The 15922-nt window shown below is 43.3% G+C and overlaps 1 protein-coding gene and 1 pseudogene across 1 annotated transcript; one reads left to right on the forward strand and one right to left on the reverse strand.

The window, feature by feature from the left end:
• Positions 1-3592: 3592 nt before the first annotated feature.
• Positions 3593-12283, forward strand: LOC135368642 (torsin-1A-like; annotated as a pseudogene).
• An 841-nt stretch (positions 12284-13124) lies between these two features.
• On the reverse strand, positions 13125-14614 carry LOC135368648 (torsin-1A-like). The gene is made up of 2 exons (XM_064602055.1): positions 14317-14614; positions 13125-14232 (listed from the first exon to the last, which is right to left on the reverse strand). The coding sequence occupies exons 1-2, from the start codon at positions 14381-14383 to the stop codon at positions 13226-13228; spliced, it is 1074 nt and encodes a 357-aa protein (XP_064458125.1). The 5' UTR covers positions 14384-14614; the 3' UTR covers positions 13125-13225.
• Positions 14615-15922: the final 1308 nt, after the last annotated feature.

A 15922-nucleotide genomic window follows, 5' to 3' on the forward strand; every position in this document is an offset into this window, starting at 1 on the left:
GCAGGTTCTGCACCCATTTCTTGAGTATGTCGAGGCAGCTGTGAAGTAACCTGCATTGATGATGATTATTCCAATTTTTATGGTGCATCGACAACAAAGGAAATAATACATCAGAACATTGGTTTGGGTGCAACCAGTTAAAAATGAATATGTTGTTTAATAAATGCATTGGACAAATGTTAAAACATCAGTTTAAAACATGGTTTACAATCCCTGTATCTTCTAAAAATTAAAAAGATGAAAAACTATTCTAAAAAGAATATGGGGAACTCTTCTAAAAAGAAATATAATCTCTAATTATTATATTGCTGGGTGAAGGAGCCTAAAGTGTAAGGTGTGTTTCTGATGTGAACATGTAAGAAAATATGTAAAACTGAGAGAGGCTAACCACAGTGCGTGCACTGAGGTTGTTCCTTCCTGTAAAGTAGAAACCAGTGGATGAGGAACGTGATACTTACCTGTACACCCAGCCGTATCACACTACACAGATTATTCACTGGGTACCCCTCATGACGAAACCTGTATTGAGAGACCACTTTTGCCTTAAAAACGGCTTCAAATAGCACGACACGCAACAAATTATTACTATCGTAACAAGCTGACGATACAGCTCAGACAAAGGCGTTATACAAGTCGCGCCACACCACCGTTACGTAGGATTCGTTGTCACAAATCAAACCAAGGCACAAAACAATACCAATACATGAAAAAAGGTGACAATCGTGGTCTCATTATGATGTAATACCGAACTTGTGCACGAAGGTAATTCAAAGAAATGAATGTGGCACTTGCTTCCGCAGAGAACACCGTGTACCATGCTAGCAATGCATGCAAAAAAGCGCTCGAGTGCTCGCACATATATTGATGACAACACTACCTGTGTAGTGTAACGTGTTCTTTCAAGCATATTATGCACTCAAACTGTATTTGCCGCCGGGTAAAATGCAAGTGTGCTCGATTGAACGTCGGAAGAGCGATCAAGCAACTTGCATCCTGTGCTCGTTTTGGGCAAAAAAACACTTCATAATGGTCAACTAAATATACAGAATGAACGCCTATTTATTCCTCGATAAAGAGTGACTCACCTGTATAAATTTAGGCCCTGTAACCTTGCCAGTACGGTTGGTACGACCGTGATTGCAAGAAGTTGCCATGATCGCTGCGGCGACTGTTGTGGGCACCGTAAGATGGCGGCCGGTTTCTTCACGCTCGCGCTCCCTATCCGCGATCCAGCCTTTTACAATCGAGATCAGTGGGCACGCCCCAATCACCCCAATGGCAAAAAATTGGAAGGGCCGCTCCTGTGTTTCCTTCCACCATGCGCCAAACAAGTACATCATCACTGTATAAGCGCGTATTATGAAAGAAAACCAGAACACGCAAAGGAATATTAGGAGAACGCACTTCAAGAAGGTCGTCACTCAAGAACTTCGACAGGGCCCGTTAACGGCCGGTTTCGCTAGAGAAAACAACTTAACTAGACAGAACGATGAGCCACCCCTTAAATGGTAACCACACGTAACACTTATAGCGGGTGCCGAACGTTCACAGGACGACAACGCGTAAAAGCTTGTTCCACTGATCCAGTGGCTCTTTTCCCGAAATTATAGTAGATATATGTAAATATTCAAACGTAAGAAAACGATATGACATAAGGCTCACCGATAACGTCATTGAATAGTATTTTTGGAGAGGCTGTAGTTATCATGAATAAACACTGTAAAACCCTTTAATACCGCAGCCATAAATCTTTGCGAATCAAGATAGATAGATAGATAATTTATTTCACACTCAAGGTGTTGGAAATCAGGGCAAAAAAGCCATGAGGCTTTATCAAGAGGGCTTAATCAAGGCTTAATCAAGAGGGATATATTCGCCACCACTAAATTTCGCGCGCTCCTCGAGTTCCTCCTCCTCTGTTTTCACATTTTTGGCATGCCCTTAAAGTTCGCGATTTTCCCGACTCGCGAAATTTGCGAAAATTAATTGCTCCGAAATAAAAGGGGTTTTACAGTATAAGCTTGTCCAGAGCGAGTGGGTTGAGGCTGGCACGCTTAGCGCGCATAAGCCCCGCGATCTCGCGATTGAAAACACCATCTAGGTAAGACTTCTCCGAGTATAGGGAGATATGCAACGTGTTTCTGTCCATTTGTGTCTGTCCTTTGTGCATATCTCCAAGGGCTCTGCAAACCGTTACCAATGACAAGCCTACACCAGGCTTGGTCGCCTTATGTTTCTTTTGTTCTATGTTCTTCTAGTTCTGTTTATGGATGCAAGCAGCTAAGCGTTCCAGTTTAGTTCAGATTAGTTCAGATTTTTCGTGTTTACTTTTTATGTGTAGTTTTCCCTTGATGCTATAAAAGCAGTTATTTTCGTGAGGACCAAGTTTTTTCGAATTTAGCGAATGTCTTTTTCCTGCGAATTTGAAGACCTGGGAAATTTTGTTAATGACTACTGGAAAGCATAGAAAAATTGTTAATCTGCAATGAATGAGTTTCACTAAGCTGAACTGGCCCACTAGGTACAATTTATTATAGCACTATTTCAGTTGACATTTTACACACTTTGGCTACATTTATGCTACAGGATATTGACTCCAAGTTAAAAAAGGATACCAACCATATTGACAATGACTCCACACTCATTCGAACATAATTTCACCTTCAATCTCAGCTAGACAACGTATGCTTGATCATCAACATCAAGTTCATCAACAAATGATTTGACTCTACGTGGGTGTCATAGAGGCACTGAGAATTCCCAATATCACGGTGAAGCACCTCCAAGTAGATCTCCAGCATTCTGACCCAGATGAGCTCAACAGTACAACCACATAGAACATGTATCGTGAAATAGAAGTCCTGTAAAGTATTCCCTAAATGCCCCACCTTACGAATTCGTGAATTATTAAGAGTGCAAAATTAACCTTTTTACAGTAATGGTCCCTGCTTAGGACTCAGCATCATTGTTTGTCCCCACTCCTGCCTTTGTCGTCGGAGTCATTTTGCTTGCTTACTTTGCGCTTGCTGTGCCCTGCCTGTACAAGGATTGCGAAGTCACCAACCTCGTGAGGAACTTCGTGCAGCAGAATAGTGGCCGTTGATATCAGTCCTGCTGCGTTTCCTACTATATATGAAGCCCCTATTGCCAAACCATCCGTGAAGTTGTGTGTGAAATCTGCAGCAAGGTTGAGATATGCCGCCACTTTGATGTCGGGCTTCTCATCTAAAAATAAATAATGCACAACAAATTACACGTCATGCGAATGCAAGCCAAATGCATGTTAACAGGCTAAGTTAGGTTACAGTTCGATAAATAACAGACGAGCATCACCTGATACAGTTTCCCCTGCATGTGGAACTTCACTTAATTTCTCCTTTTTTCGACGAACAACATTGCCGCTCGTCTTGACGTCTTCACCACCGCTCGATTCACCGTCGCACTTGTACGACGTGGCCGCAACCGCGGTTCGAACACGTTGTTGTAACAAATCGTTGTTTCCGCAGTGGTGCTCACATTTTAAGAGTAAATGACTTTGGGAAAGCGTAAAAGCACGAAAAGCAGCGAGAGCAACAAAGCGTTGCCAAACCGAAACTGTAGAGAGGATCACGTGGTGGACAGGAAGTAATGGCGGTTTTGACAGGAGCGACCGCAGAGGGGTCCCACGGAAATCTGCTCCAAACGGCCGCTCCTGTGTTTCTTTCCTCCATGGTTTGGCGCAAGGTGCAATAAATACTGCCATCGTCTCGGTGCCTATGATGGAGAAAATGCCCGCGCCCTGAGGTGTCCGTGCGTCCCCGTCCGAGAAGAGAACACATATTGACAGCCCACGGGGCCCACGCCGATAAGACAGCACCGGCGTGACGCCGCCGGCGGAGAAAAATGCTTACGGCGCACACCTCTAAGTGGCCCTTCTGTGATAAGATTATCGAATTTCCAAAATGGCTGTGGCGTTCTGAAGCAGTAACCGGGGTCGAAACAAACTGTGCATATCTGAACAAAACGCAATTATATCATTTTGACAATGCAGCTAAGAAGCAAGACAGTTTGCTACATCTTCATAGGTCTCCTATTGAACTTACACTTTTGTAATGCCACAGAGTCAGTGACTGTTATTTTCGGTATTGCTGCTATTGGTGTTTCGGTACTTTACGCTGGATGGGGAACAGTGCAGTGTAAATACAACGAGTGCTGTGCTACACCTTGGGTTAAAGATAACATAACAGGTAAATAATAGCATTTTTCCATCCCTCAATGTTAAAACAATAGCAAGCACATAGATGTTGCACGCTAATCCAGTGGATATACACAGGCTGAATAAACCAACTCATAATTATACGTTACTGAAGTGATTATGAAACACACGTGTGTTGACATTAAGCACATTTCAGACGCTCAAAGGAAGAAGCAATAGGTAGCTTTTCTAACGTGCGAATATATTCGTCTTTGACTCTGTTTGATTAATTGAGTTGTATGTAGCTGCCTGGTTGCAATCTAGCGCACCTTTCACATGGTTCACACTTATTTTATTATCCAGGTTTACAGAATACGATGCGAACAAGACTTCACGGACAGCCCTTGGTGCATCAAACCGTGACCGATGTGCCATCAAGGAACATCTGCGAAATCCTAATCCGAGGAAAGCATTGGCGCTCTCTTTCCATGGGTGGACAGGCGTAGGAAAAACTTACGCGAGCACAATGATTGTGGACACCCTTTATGAGAATGGCATGGACAGCAAATTTGTCCAACTTTACATTTCCACAAAGCATTTTCCACATCAGGATGAAGTACCAAAATACAAGGTAACCGGCTTTGTATGAAATGTATGAAAAGCTTTTCCTTTTTCACAGCAACGTATTGCGGGCATTCTATCTATGGATTTCGCTCCTCATGCTTTTACAATTTGTCTGCAAAGCTTGTTCATAGTGTGAGACATTCGCTTGTGCTGTCTGTCTTCCTGGCTAACTTTGACTGGTGTCTTATTTCAGAAACAACTTCATCAGGAAATTGAGGGAAAAGTGAGGGAATGTGCCAGAGCTTTGTTCATTTTCGATGAAATTGATAAGATGCCCAACGGAATGATTGACGTCATCAAACCATACCTCGATTTTCACAAGGCAGTCGATGGGGTCGACTATAGGAAAGCCATATTCATTTTTCTCAGGTTGGTGTCCATTTATTCAGTACGGCATTGTTATGTCACACTACCAGTTTCAATGCTGCCATACCAAATAATTTACTCTACAAAGACGGCACTGTTTGCAAAGCAGTATTTTGTAAACATTATGAGGTTCTGCCCCTAGCAATAATACAGTTGCAATTTTTGCATCATTCTATGTAACTGTCCAACCACTGACGGCAGTATGTATTGACTGCATAAAGCTTTGCAGATGGTTGTATTCTATCTTATCGTATATTGACAACAATGCGTAGAAACTACAGCATTGCATGTGAATGTGCTGTGCCATTTGTTAGAACAGCTCTGTGTCTCAAGCTAAATATGCGTTTTGGTTTGCCAGTAGAGTACGTGCAGGCATTTGTCACATAAGTACAAAAACTGCAGTATTTTGGCCAGTAAATTATGTGTGCATAAAGTTCAACCATATAGCGGGAGGTATGTACTTGGCAGAATTGTTCTTGATGACTAGTCCAGGATGACTACGTAAAAACAGCGCAGAGACAGGACACAAAGAAGAAACAAGTGCACACACACAGCGCTGACTAGCAACTGAAGCTTTATTTCCCAAAGGGGGCAAAACCGAAAAGGAGAGAAGAACATGAAAGGAGGACAATCAAGAACATTCCAAAATCTCCGCCTTAACTTAATCCAGGATGGGACAAAATTTTAGAAAATCGTTTCATAATCTGATGAGCCCATTGGCTACCACAGACAAATCTGCATCATCTGCTTATATTTGAGTCAGATCATCATGGCCATGAAATCTGTCAATGTAATGTGCTTAAGGTGATCTACCCTCTTTGAAACAATCTTTGTTCTGCTTTAAATACCTCTTGCAGCAACACTGCTGGTGATGTGATCGCAAGGTTGTCAGTCTCTGCGTGGAAGGATCGAATAGACCGAAACAAGATAAGGTTCAGTGAGATGGAAAAGCTTGTCGTGCTTGGAAGCTTCAATGAGAAAGGCAAGTGAGATAGATACTAATGCAGCTAATGCTTGCAGGCTATTCGCGACTCCAGCGAAAGCGTAACCACCTTGCGGAGATTTCGAAAAGCTGCGCGTGCAGGTTCGAGATCGTGTCGGGGCAGGGAAGCAGTACCGCGGAACACGTTTCTCCTGTTTATGGACAGAAAGCCGGCAACAAAGAATGTATCGAAATCGAAGACAGGAATGTTGCAGTACGAATTTCTTCTCAGCATGTTGGGAATACGCCACACTTTCTTTTCATCATTTCCTAATCAAGAAGAACGGAATTCTCGTTGACCCATCGCACACTTTTGTGATCGCCTGTGTCGCCGCAGTTTCATCTTAATATTAATCTTCGGAATACAGAACAAGGAACCGGCATTTCTTTGTCTTGCTGACATGTATGCATTTTCAAACCTCATGCAAAGTAAACAATACCACTGTACTAATGCGGCGTTGACAAGCATCCACTGTGTCTGTTCTCTGCGAGGAAAGCTTCTGTCTGGTGTCGCACACGTATCAGCGAATGACTCGCAAAGATAAAAGTATCAACCAAGTTGTACGTGAATACCAAGAGCAGTGCAGAAAAAGAATACTTCACTATGCCAGAGCATGTTTGCAGCGCTCAGATTTTCGTCGCGCAACATATGGCATGTTGAATAATTGCACACGTATGGTACGTGTTAAGTGAAGACAAAGTGTCAGATATACGCGTGTGTACCACGGGATTTCAAAATATATATCGTTCACGTATGCATTTGACATGCAGTCAGAGTTATGCAAACGTCACGTCATATGAGCACGGTTTGTCATCACCAAACCAAACAAAGACGTGATCTCTTGAGTTCTTGCAAATGCCCATGTGTGCGTCAACTTGTTCATCACATTTTTTTACGATTACTTGAGCATCAAAGTTAGGACAAAAACTATCTAATTCCTAGAGACACTACACTTCGAACGGAGCTGTTGTTCATTTGCAGCACTCACATACTACGGAACTATCGGACGAGAAACTCAAAAATGGCATTACCTTGCAGACTACTAATCCACATTCCAAAACACATGCTAAGTCACGCTTCTTAAGAAACTAATCCCTGCTTTGCCTTCTTAGATTCTAAAATGCCTCATTCGTTCGTTCGACTCACGTTTGTAAACAAACTCCGACAACGGAAACTTTTTTGCCTACTTCTCTGAGTTGAACTGGCACAGTATGAGATAACCAGAAGACAAAATTAATTCCTTTGTCATGAAGCACGTCAATTTATGCATATGAAAAACTGAAACAGATTAACTAGGGTGTATGCTATAAAAGGTCAGTCACATTTTCGTGCAAGAAGTGATACCTCCTTGATGCTATACCTCTATCACGAAAAGACTTCCTCTGCCTCAAAGTGAATAATTTATGCTAGAGGAACCTACAGAACGATTGTGGTTATCTAGCACTGTGTAACAAAATAAATATGACCATGCAAACTTTCACCTCCATCCATCGGTATTGCACATAGGAATCGCATGAAGACGAAAGTTTCCATGGCCGTGTTTATTTTATTACGCAGTGAATGGTAACCACAATTTTTTCGTAGGTTTCTCTGGCATAAATGATTCACTGTATGGCAGCACAACTCCGTCTCTCAAATAGATATAGTGCAAGATATAGTGTCATGCGCAAGAATTTCACTGACCTTTTATAGCATACACACTGGTCCCTCGCTCTGCTCGGGTGGCTCGGGAGACCTGCACTCGTCCGCCATCTTGGAATTTCGGGGCGCCACCTATAGCTTATAGTTCACAACCCAGGACAGTGGAGACCTTGCTAGGATTCAACAGTAAATCTGAAGACTACGATATTGCAAAAACAAAACGACTTCTACTGGCATGGGACAGAACAAAAACGAAACCAAAAGCACAAAAACTGCAAGAGACCACCACGCGCTCACGAAATGTCTGCAGCCACCGGCAGCCACCCTCTCCCCCCTCTCCAACGAAGCCGGCACTGAATCGCGCCACCCAGCCAATGCAAGCCGACTAGAGACAACAAAGAACTATGCCACCTAGCGAGAGTAGTACACCCTACACCAAGCCCTACACCCCTACACAGACGAATACTTCATAATCTCCTGTCGGTTCCCCGCGGAACCTATTGTATATATTATTTTCTATATTTGTTTCTCTCGCCTGAGGCACCACTTGTGGAGCCCGCCCTGATGCTAAAGGGTCTAGGCGTACCTGAACCTGAACCTGAACCTGGAGTCGCGAAGAGGATCAGAGAACTCTTCAGCTCGGACAATCCAGTATGCACACTCTGCGACACAGGTGAAGAGGAGGACCTGGAACACATCCTGCGATCCTGTCCAGCCCTGGGGAAGACAAGGAACCCAAACCACTACCCGACTGAGGTCCTTTTGGGCTTCCAGACAGGGGCGAACGAGGAGAACGAACCACAAATCGCGACCACTAAACGGCATCTTCTCGCGTGGGAAAAGGCAACACGGCTGCGAAAGGCCAATACAGACCGAATCGGGCAAGGCAACAGAGACCTTACAACTTCTCAAGACAGTGAAGACGCTGGAAGCGAAAAAGAGGATGCGGACGACGCACAACCAACTTCGAGGGCCAACAACCAGAGGGCCAACAACGTAGACGACGATGATCCAAAACCGGAGCCAGTGCCAAAGCCACCACCGGCCAGCAGGCCAACAGGCGCAGGGCGCAGGCGCCGAAAAAAGTGAAACGCCTACAACTCACCGACTAGTGCAGGGCGCTACCGCCAAGATATTGCCTGTGGTACCCTTGTGGTGCCTGCCCTGATACAAAAGGGATTAGGCGAACCTGAACCTGAACCGCGAATAGGAGTACGCAGGGCATGTTCAACATGTTTTTTCTCTCTCTCCCTATAATTCGTTCTTACACGCGGAACATTCCATCGTTTTATCTTGCGAAAATTGTGGGCAACTTCTTTTGGTTCTAATGTAATGAGATTTGGATATTTAGACCTTTTCTTGTACAGACAGACCATACAGCATTCGTATAAATTGAACACACTTGAAGTATTATACTGCTTAAAGTATTTTTCAATGGTGTCACGGTAACCAATATTAGACAGCACTCAGAAAAAGTAGACACTGAAGCTTTTTACATTTATTAAGGTACTGGCTTTCATGTGGTGGACCACACTTGTTCAAGTACAAAATGATTGGCTGAAGAAGCCTGGTCAACCACATGAAAGCTAGTACCTTAATAAATCTAAAAAGCTTTAGTGTGTACTTTTTTTTAGTGCTGTTTGATATCCGAAGACCTTACTTCTTTCGGTCCGTGCTACTACGTCTACTTGAGGTAACCAATATTAGTTATGATTCGAATAACTTCTTTTTTTGCAAAACTAAAAGTCTATTTAAATTTTCCTTTGAAGTGGTTCCCCAGACTAGAAGGCAATATTGTAAGTGAGACATTATTAGTATTATGAACTTACATATACTACCTTCAGGAACTTTCACGCAAAATATTTCATTTGGGAATAACGCATTTCCTAAGAAAATTATTTTACAAAAATGCATGTGGCTGCTGTGAGCTCTCCCAGCACCTTCTCGCGTGATATCAGTTCATCCGAGCACTTTTATTGGCCGTCGGGAAGCGTCTGCTACAGCGAGGGAGCAAGGCGACTTGGCGACGGCTCTGTGGTAGATGCGGCTGATGTTTTTGCATTCTTCGTTCACCACGCGCGGCACCAAATACAACCGTTAAAAAAAAGAAAGAAAGGCATGTGCCCTTACTGCTGTGCAGATTAGATGACATCAGCAGAATTATAAGCCGCACTCCTACTTTTTCTGTGAATATATATGGCCTGTAAGTCTAATTTCTCCTCCTCCTGACTTTTGTTTTTTAGCCCTTGTGTGCTCCTTTAAATGTTGTGGAGCCTGCTGAAATGTGTCTCATACTATCCAGTTCTAGCTCTGTTGTCGAATGCATATCATCGTACTAAGTAGTCGTACTTCTACATGTACCTGCAGGTGGCCTCTACCGAGCCGACATTGTGGAGAAGAACCTGATCGACATTTTTGTTCCGTTCCTGCCACTAGAGCGAAAACAGATAATCGCTTGCATCAAAGACGACTTCAAGCGACGTGGCATTAAGATGCTTCCCAAAAGGGTATTGGAAGAAATAGCAGACGACTTGGATTATATCCCATCTGAATATAACTTACATTCTTCCACTGGCTGTAAGAAAGTGCACCAAAAGGTTACTCAGCACTTGGGTTTCCTAGATGAAATCTGAGTGCTGTTACGCGCACAGTTTTTTTTTTTTTTTTTTTTCAACACAGTACATAATTGGAAGCAAGAGGTCTGGAATGGATGCACATACACATTTTTCCATGAGCAGGTGCTGCTTCTGCAGGGTAGCAGAGAATGCTGTAAGCTTACATGGATATCGATCCACTCACTTGTCAAGAGTAATTTATGCAGGGCATGTGCATTTGTGGAGGGAAGTGTATAGAAAATTGTGGGAGACTTCGAAACAAAGGTGAAGAAATATAACAGAAAAATGTGCTGACATCCAGTGAAGCCAGACCAAAAATACTTTGTACTACCCAAGTGGTACATACTGGGTGCCACCCACGCTGATTAATTTACTGCCAGTGTGCCTTCAATGCTGATTGACTACAGAATACTGTGCCTGAGAGCTGAGCTGTGTGTTGAATGCTGCTTCCGACTTTATCAATCTCCCTTCTTAGTCAAAAGTAGGACATACTGGTGGAGGCAGTAATGTGTTTAGATGCTTTCTTTGCCAAGTTATCGAGGCATTTTAGTTCAGTCCCCTCTTCCTTATAAGCGGTTGTCGAATAATCTGTACAGAACCTGTATGTTTCTACAACTTTTTCGAACTGGTGCTGCGTTCAAAAGGACATGCTTAGTTATTGGAGAGCTTCTTTAATAACCAGACATGAAACAAGGATATTTCAAATTTTCCTCCCTTTTATATTAACCGTATCTGTTTCACATTGAAAGCACAGGGCTACGAAACAAGTGTCTGCTGTAACAGCACCATATGTATAGCTGGTGCAGTGCGTTTAGCATAGTAGCAACAGCACCTTTGCTTCAGATCAGCAGTTTTGAAATCCTGTTCTTCAGAACACAAGGGGTACAGAACAAGATGGGTGTGATGAGGTGCAAGACGACACCACTGCTAATCATGCAGGAGTTAATGTCACAGGATCATATCTAGGGGGAGGGTGTGTAGTTAGCAGTCCACCATGTCTGGCTGCACGCATCATATGCATGTTGTAGTCTAATTTCCCATGCCACAGGCACCATGGGCCATGTACCAAAATGTCGGAGGGATCAGCAAGCCGAAAAAGGGGGGAGAAAGTATGGGGTGGGGGGAAATATATACGTATGTATATAAATATATACCTATTTTTATAGCCAAACGTAAAAGGACTGTACGAAGAATTGTGATGTGTAAAGTTATTTTCTAGTCTTATTTATCTTTGGTTTAAATTACACGGGGGAATCCATACAACGAAAGCCATGTCAGTGTTTATTTTATTTTATTTTTTTTTACGACCGTGTGATTATACTCTTCAAAGTGCAGTGCCAAGCTTCCTTGAAACCCTTGTGGTTTCTTTCGGTGATAAATTCTTACCTTAATACTCTGTTCAACATCTATGGAAGTCATTGCACTGCAAGACTCAGCAGGAGCATTGCATTTTTGAAGTGTCACCACTTGGACTCTCTTTTATATGCAGTGACAGTTGCAAGGAACATTTAGTATTGCTTATTCCTAATGAGGCACTTGTTTAAGAGGTGTAAGAGAGGTTTAACTTGTAATGAGGCACTAATTGTAATGTCATGTTCTGTATGATTTCGTGCTGTGTAATGCACTGCTGCATAAAAATGTCAATTCTGTTGGTTCTACTGTGTTCAGTGCACATTATATACCACATTGAGATGCTTGTTCTGGCTAACACCTGTTTTAGTTATGTATTACCTGTGTGTAAGTAGATCATCATTCGTACATCCTTACTAATTGTGTGATCACCAAGCAATTTTTACACCTTGGAAAATTTTTGTTTATACTGTAGAGATCTCCAGCAGTTTTGATTATGAAGTGAAAATAAATGGATTGTTTGACTGTTACCGCAAAATGTTCTATGCAAAATCTGCTATGTGACAATGTGTAGAGAGCACACACTTTTATATTGCCTGCCTTTGCAGACTATGTCTAAGGCTGTTTCATGAACTATACAGAGTAGGGAAGAGGCAAGTCACTGTGTGTTTACACAAGTGACGTGCCCGTGGAATATTCTGGTGGAAAGAACAGTCTCACATCGAGTACTCGCACCTCACAGGAGTATCCGAAGTGGCGCACAGAGCAAACAACACGATGGATTCCATAGCAGACGACACCATCGGTCCTGTCGTCTGCTATGAAACCCACCTTGTGGCGGCGGCGCAGAATATTCCCCATGGTTAGAAGAGGATGAAAAGATATGACGTCGAGCGCCCTGGAGAATCTTCCACTGGAGTGTTCCGGAGAATGTCGCTCATGTGAATGCACAATCAGTGGCATCTTCTTTGATGTGTGGGAAATCTTTTCTGCTTATTATTTTCTAAGACGTATTCTTGGTAATCGGGCAGAACCTGAGAAAGTTCTAAGCTAAGCTAAAGTACAAGCAGTTTGACAACACATTTCAAACAAATGGAAGCACCAGCATTCCTTTTCGTTACCCAAATACGCTTTATATTCAATACAAGTTGAACATTCTGTAAAAAGATTCATGTCGCACAGTATGAAGCAGGCTCTTACATTTTCAGACTAAATTCCAAGTGTAAAAAATTGATTCACATTGATGCTTCCTATACACTGCTTGACAGAATAATGTTCTTCAGCCAGCCAACACGTCATACAGCTACACTGCTGTGATATCGTTAATTCACTGCAGAACAGAATTCTTGACAAGAACACATCCAGAAAGAGTATTGAATAAGAGTTTATTAAAAATAACTTGTTTGAAATATCACAGTTGATAAATAATTCAAAGGGTGCACTGTCTACCTTGACAGATTTCATTTTTCTGACTATACGGATGTGCTATACAGGCCATTCCCTCTGAATTTCCCTAAAGCTAACTTAATTGGCACTGCCTTGCAACCAGAATCTGAAAATGTCCGATCTTTGGTTGGATAGAAGTGCATTTCTTTCATGATTTTCTCCACCAGTTCCTCCGAATCACTTTCATTCATGTTTGCCAACTCTCTTCGAATACATTCTGCTATGTGCTTTTGTCGCATTGGCACAAAAGGGATGACCTCGAATCTGCTCATCCACTCTGGTAGTAGTAGTCTGTATTCTTCCTGAAGTTCGCTCAAGTTCTCTTCTTCATCACTCAGCAACTTCAGCAGTGCATAGTTCTCCACCACAGATGGCTCTTCACTGAGAGATAGGATGAATATTGTGGGTTCAGTCCTCACTGTAACAACTTGATCCCACTTGTCAAACAGACTGCCCAACTGATGACAAAGTGGATCATTGTTTAGGGCTACGTCATCAATCGTGATCACGTTTGTCTGCCTGAATGCCAGTTTGTGTACGATCTCCTTTCCAAAATCCTTTTCGGCTAGATGTGCAGGTGTCATGTGATGGGAGACAACCAATTCCACAGATAATGGATAGGTACTCGAAATTAGAGACATTGTGTACGTCTTTCCACATCCAGAGCACCCGACGAAGAGTAGCACAAGTGGGAGTGTGAAGTTGTTTGACATCAAGTAGTTGCCAATAGAGTTCACTGTAAGTTCAACTGCAAACTTTTGTCCAATAACATTCTGTCTCAGAGTTTCATTAAGACTTCTGATATCGAACTCTACGGGGTGTTGGGTTGACAGCATGCACAAGCAAATAAGAGCAACGCAGCAGTAAAAGCATGGGTGTAGGAGGAACCAGGTGACCGATGCGCAGGTCCACAGCCATCGCTTTCGTGTCGGACTGAAAGGAATAACGTTTTTCGAGTGTGAAGGCTCGAGTGTCTCTTGGTATTTCTGCCACTGTATTTCTGCCACTGGTATTTCTGCCAATGGTGGTGGACCTGCAAAGAGGGGAGAAACAGTATTTTTTTTTTTAATGTTTCGACCAATGTGTTGCGCACTTTTTAATGAAATTGTTTGCTTACAGTTCTTGTGTCCACTCTCATATCCTGGGTAAGTAATAGCAAGCATGCTCTTTGCTTTCTTTGCCATGTCGGAAGAAGTTATTGATATGCAAGCTGCAATGATTCGCTAGTAAAACATCCTAAGCTGCGCCAAGACGTGGAACAGTGACAGCCATTTTCAGACGTGACAGCACGACGTGTGTAGCAGCTATAATAACGAAGTAAACGTGTACTTCTGCGTGTACTACATAGCTACATTCGCTGCATAGTGCACTGATAGTATGGTAGCTAGAAAGGGTGGTACTTCGACCGCGCCGCTTCTCCCGTACATCGGAGCACGCCGCCGCTGGAAGACGGCGCCAGCGGGCGCTGGGAGTCTGAGGTATGCTATGTTCGCCGCGTTCGCGCGTACGTTTTGCTTGCGTCCCCGGCCCGCTCGTCTATTTCTTTGCCTTTTTAGCGTTTTGTGTCTCTCAGCAAGTGACCACTTGGTTCTCTCAGCGCACAGGGATGACACCTGAATGCCTGGACAACGTAAGCAGCATGTCAAACACTGTTTTGTGCCCGGCTGCAACACTGGATACCGTTACGCAACTGGAAAGTTCGCGCTCTTCGCCGTTCCGCAGGACCCAGAAAGGTTTCAACAATGGAATCAGCGTACACCAAGTGCAGCCATGCCTCTCCAAACGCATTCGGCCGTTTGCGAAATACACTACGACGACTGCGCTTTTACGCCAACGCACCCGTCGTGAACGTCAAGATCGAGCCGATGAAGCGTGACCAGCCTACCCTGAAAGATGGTGCGGTACGTACAATACTCCCGGACCCAAAAATTCCCGGACAAATTCCAAGAAGCTGCCCGCTCAGCGCAACAGGAGGAACCGCAACGTGGAGTCGCCAGTGCCTTGCAAAAGAAGGAATACATCTGACCCTGACATGGGTGATGAAGCTGTAGGCTGTAGACGCCGGGAATACGTCGGCACAGAAGGACCCTTCCCTTCTTCCCTGCTTCCTTTGAAGCAGCTTTCACTAGATTTTTCAGCATGTACAAATTACATCCTGACAGGCTCCATGGGTTGACCACCAGTGCTCGAGCCTCAACACACAAACTTGGTTGTGATCTCCACAGAAATGAACTAACAGGTGCTGAGTGCAAATTGTATTTGATCACAAAGCTCTTTTTTTACGTAAAAGGCGTAAACCTCGACAGATACCAGAGAAGAGTACGCAGGAATATGCCCAAACAGTCTCGACTAAACTAATGTAGCACCCAGGAAGACCAGGCCAAGCGCTTTGTTTATTTATTTATTATTTATTTAAACAAGCTATATGTATTATTTATTTAATATTTATTTTATTTTCGTTGCGGTAGCTGCTATGCTAGTCGCCAATACTTCAGGGCAGGGCTGTATGATCGTCCTAGCCATAAATAGTCAAATGTATCCTGTTTGTGCAGTAAAGTGCCGTTATTGCTGAGGAAAGGGCGGATAACTAAAAGGTATAATATGTAATTGGAGCAGCCGCGGCAGCTTTTCGCGCTCGCTAGAATCTGTCGGCTGTTATCGTACGAATTGCGTTTTGTTGTTATTGTTTTTTCATGTGAAAGCCCCGCAATCGTTCAGGAATA

The sequence above is a fragment of the Ornithodoros turicata genome, chromosome 9, assembly GCF_037126465.1.
Source record: "Ornithodoros turicata isolate Travis chromosome 9, ASM3712646v1, whole genome shotgun sequence".
Classification (NCBI taxonomy): Eukaryota; Metazoa; Arthropoda; class Arachnida; order Ixodida; family Argasidae; genus Ornithodoros; species Ornithodoros turicata.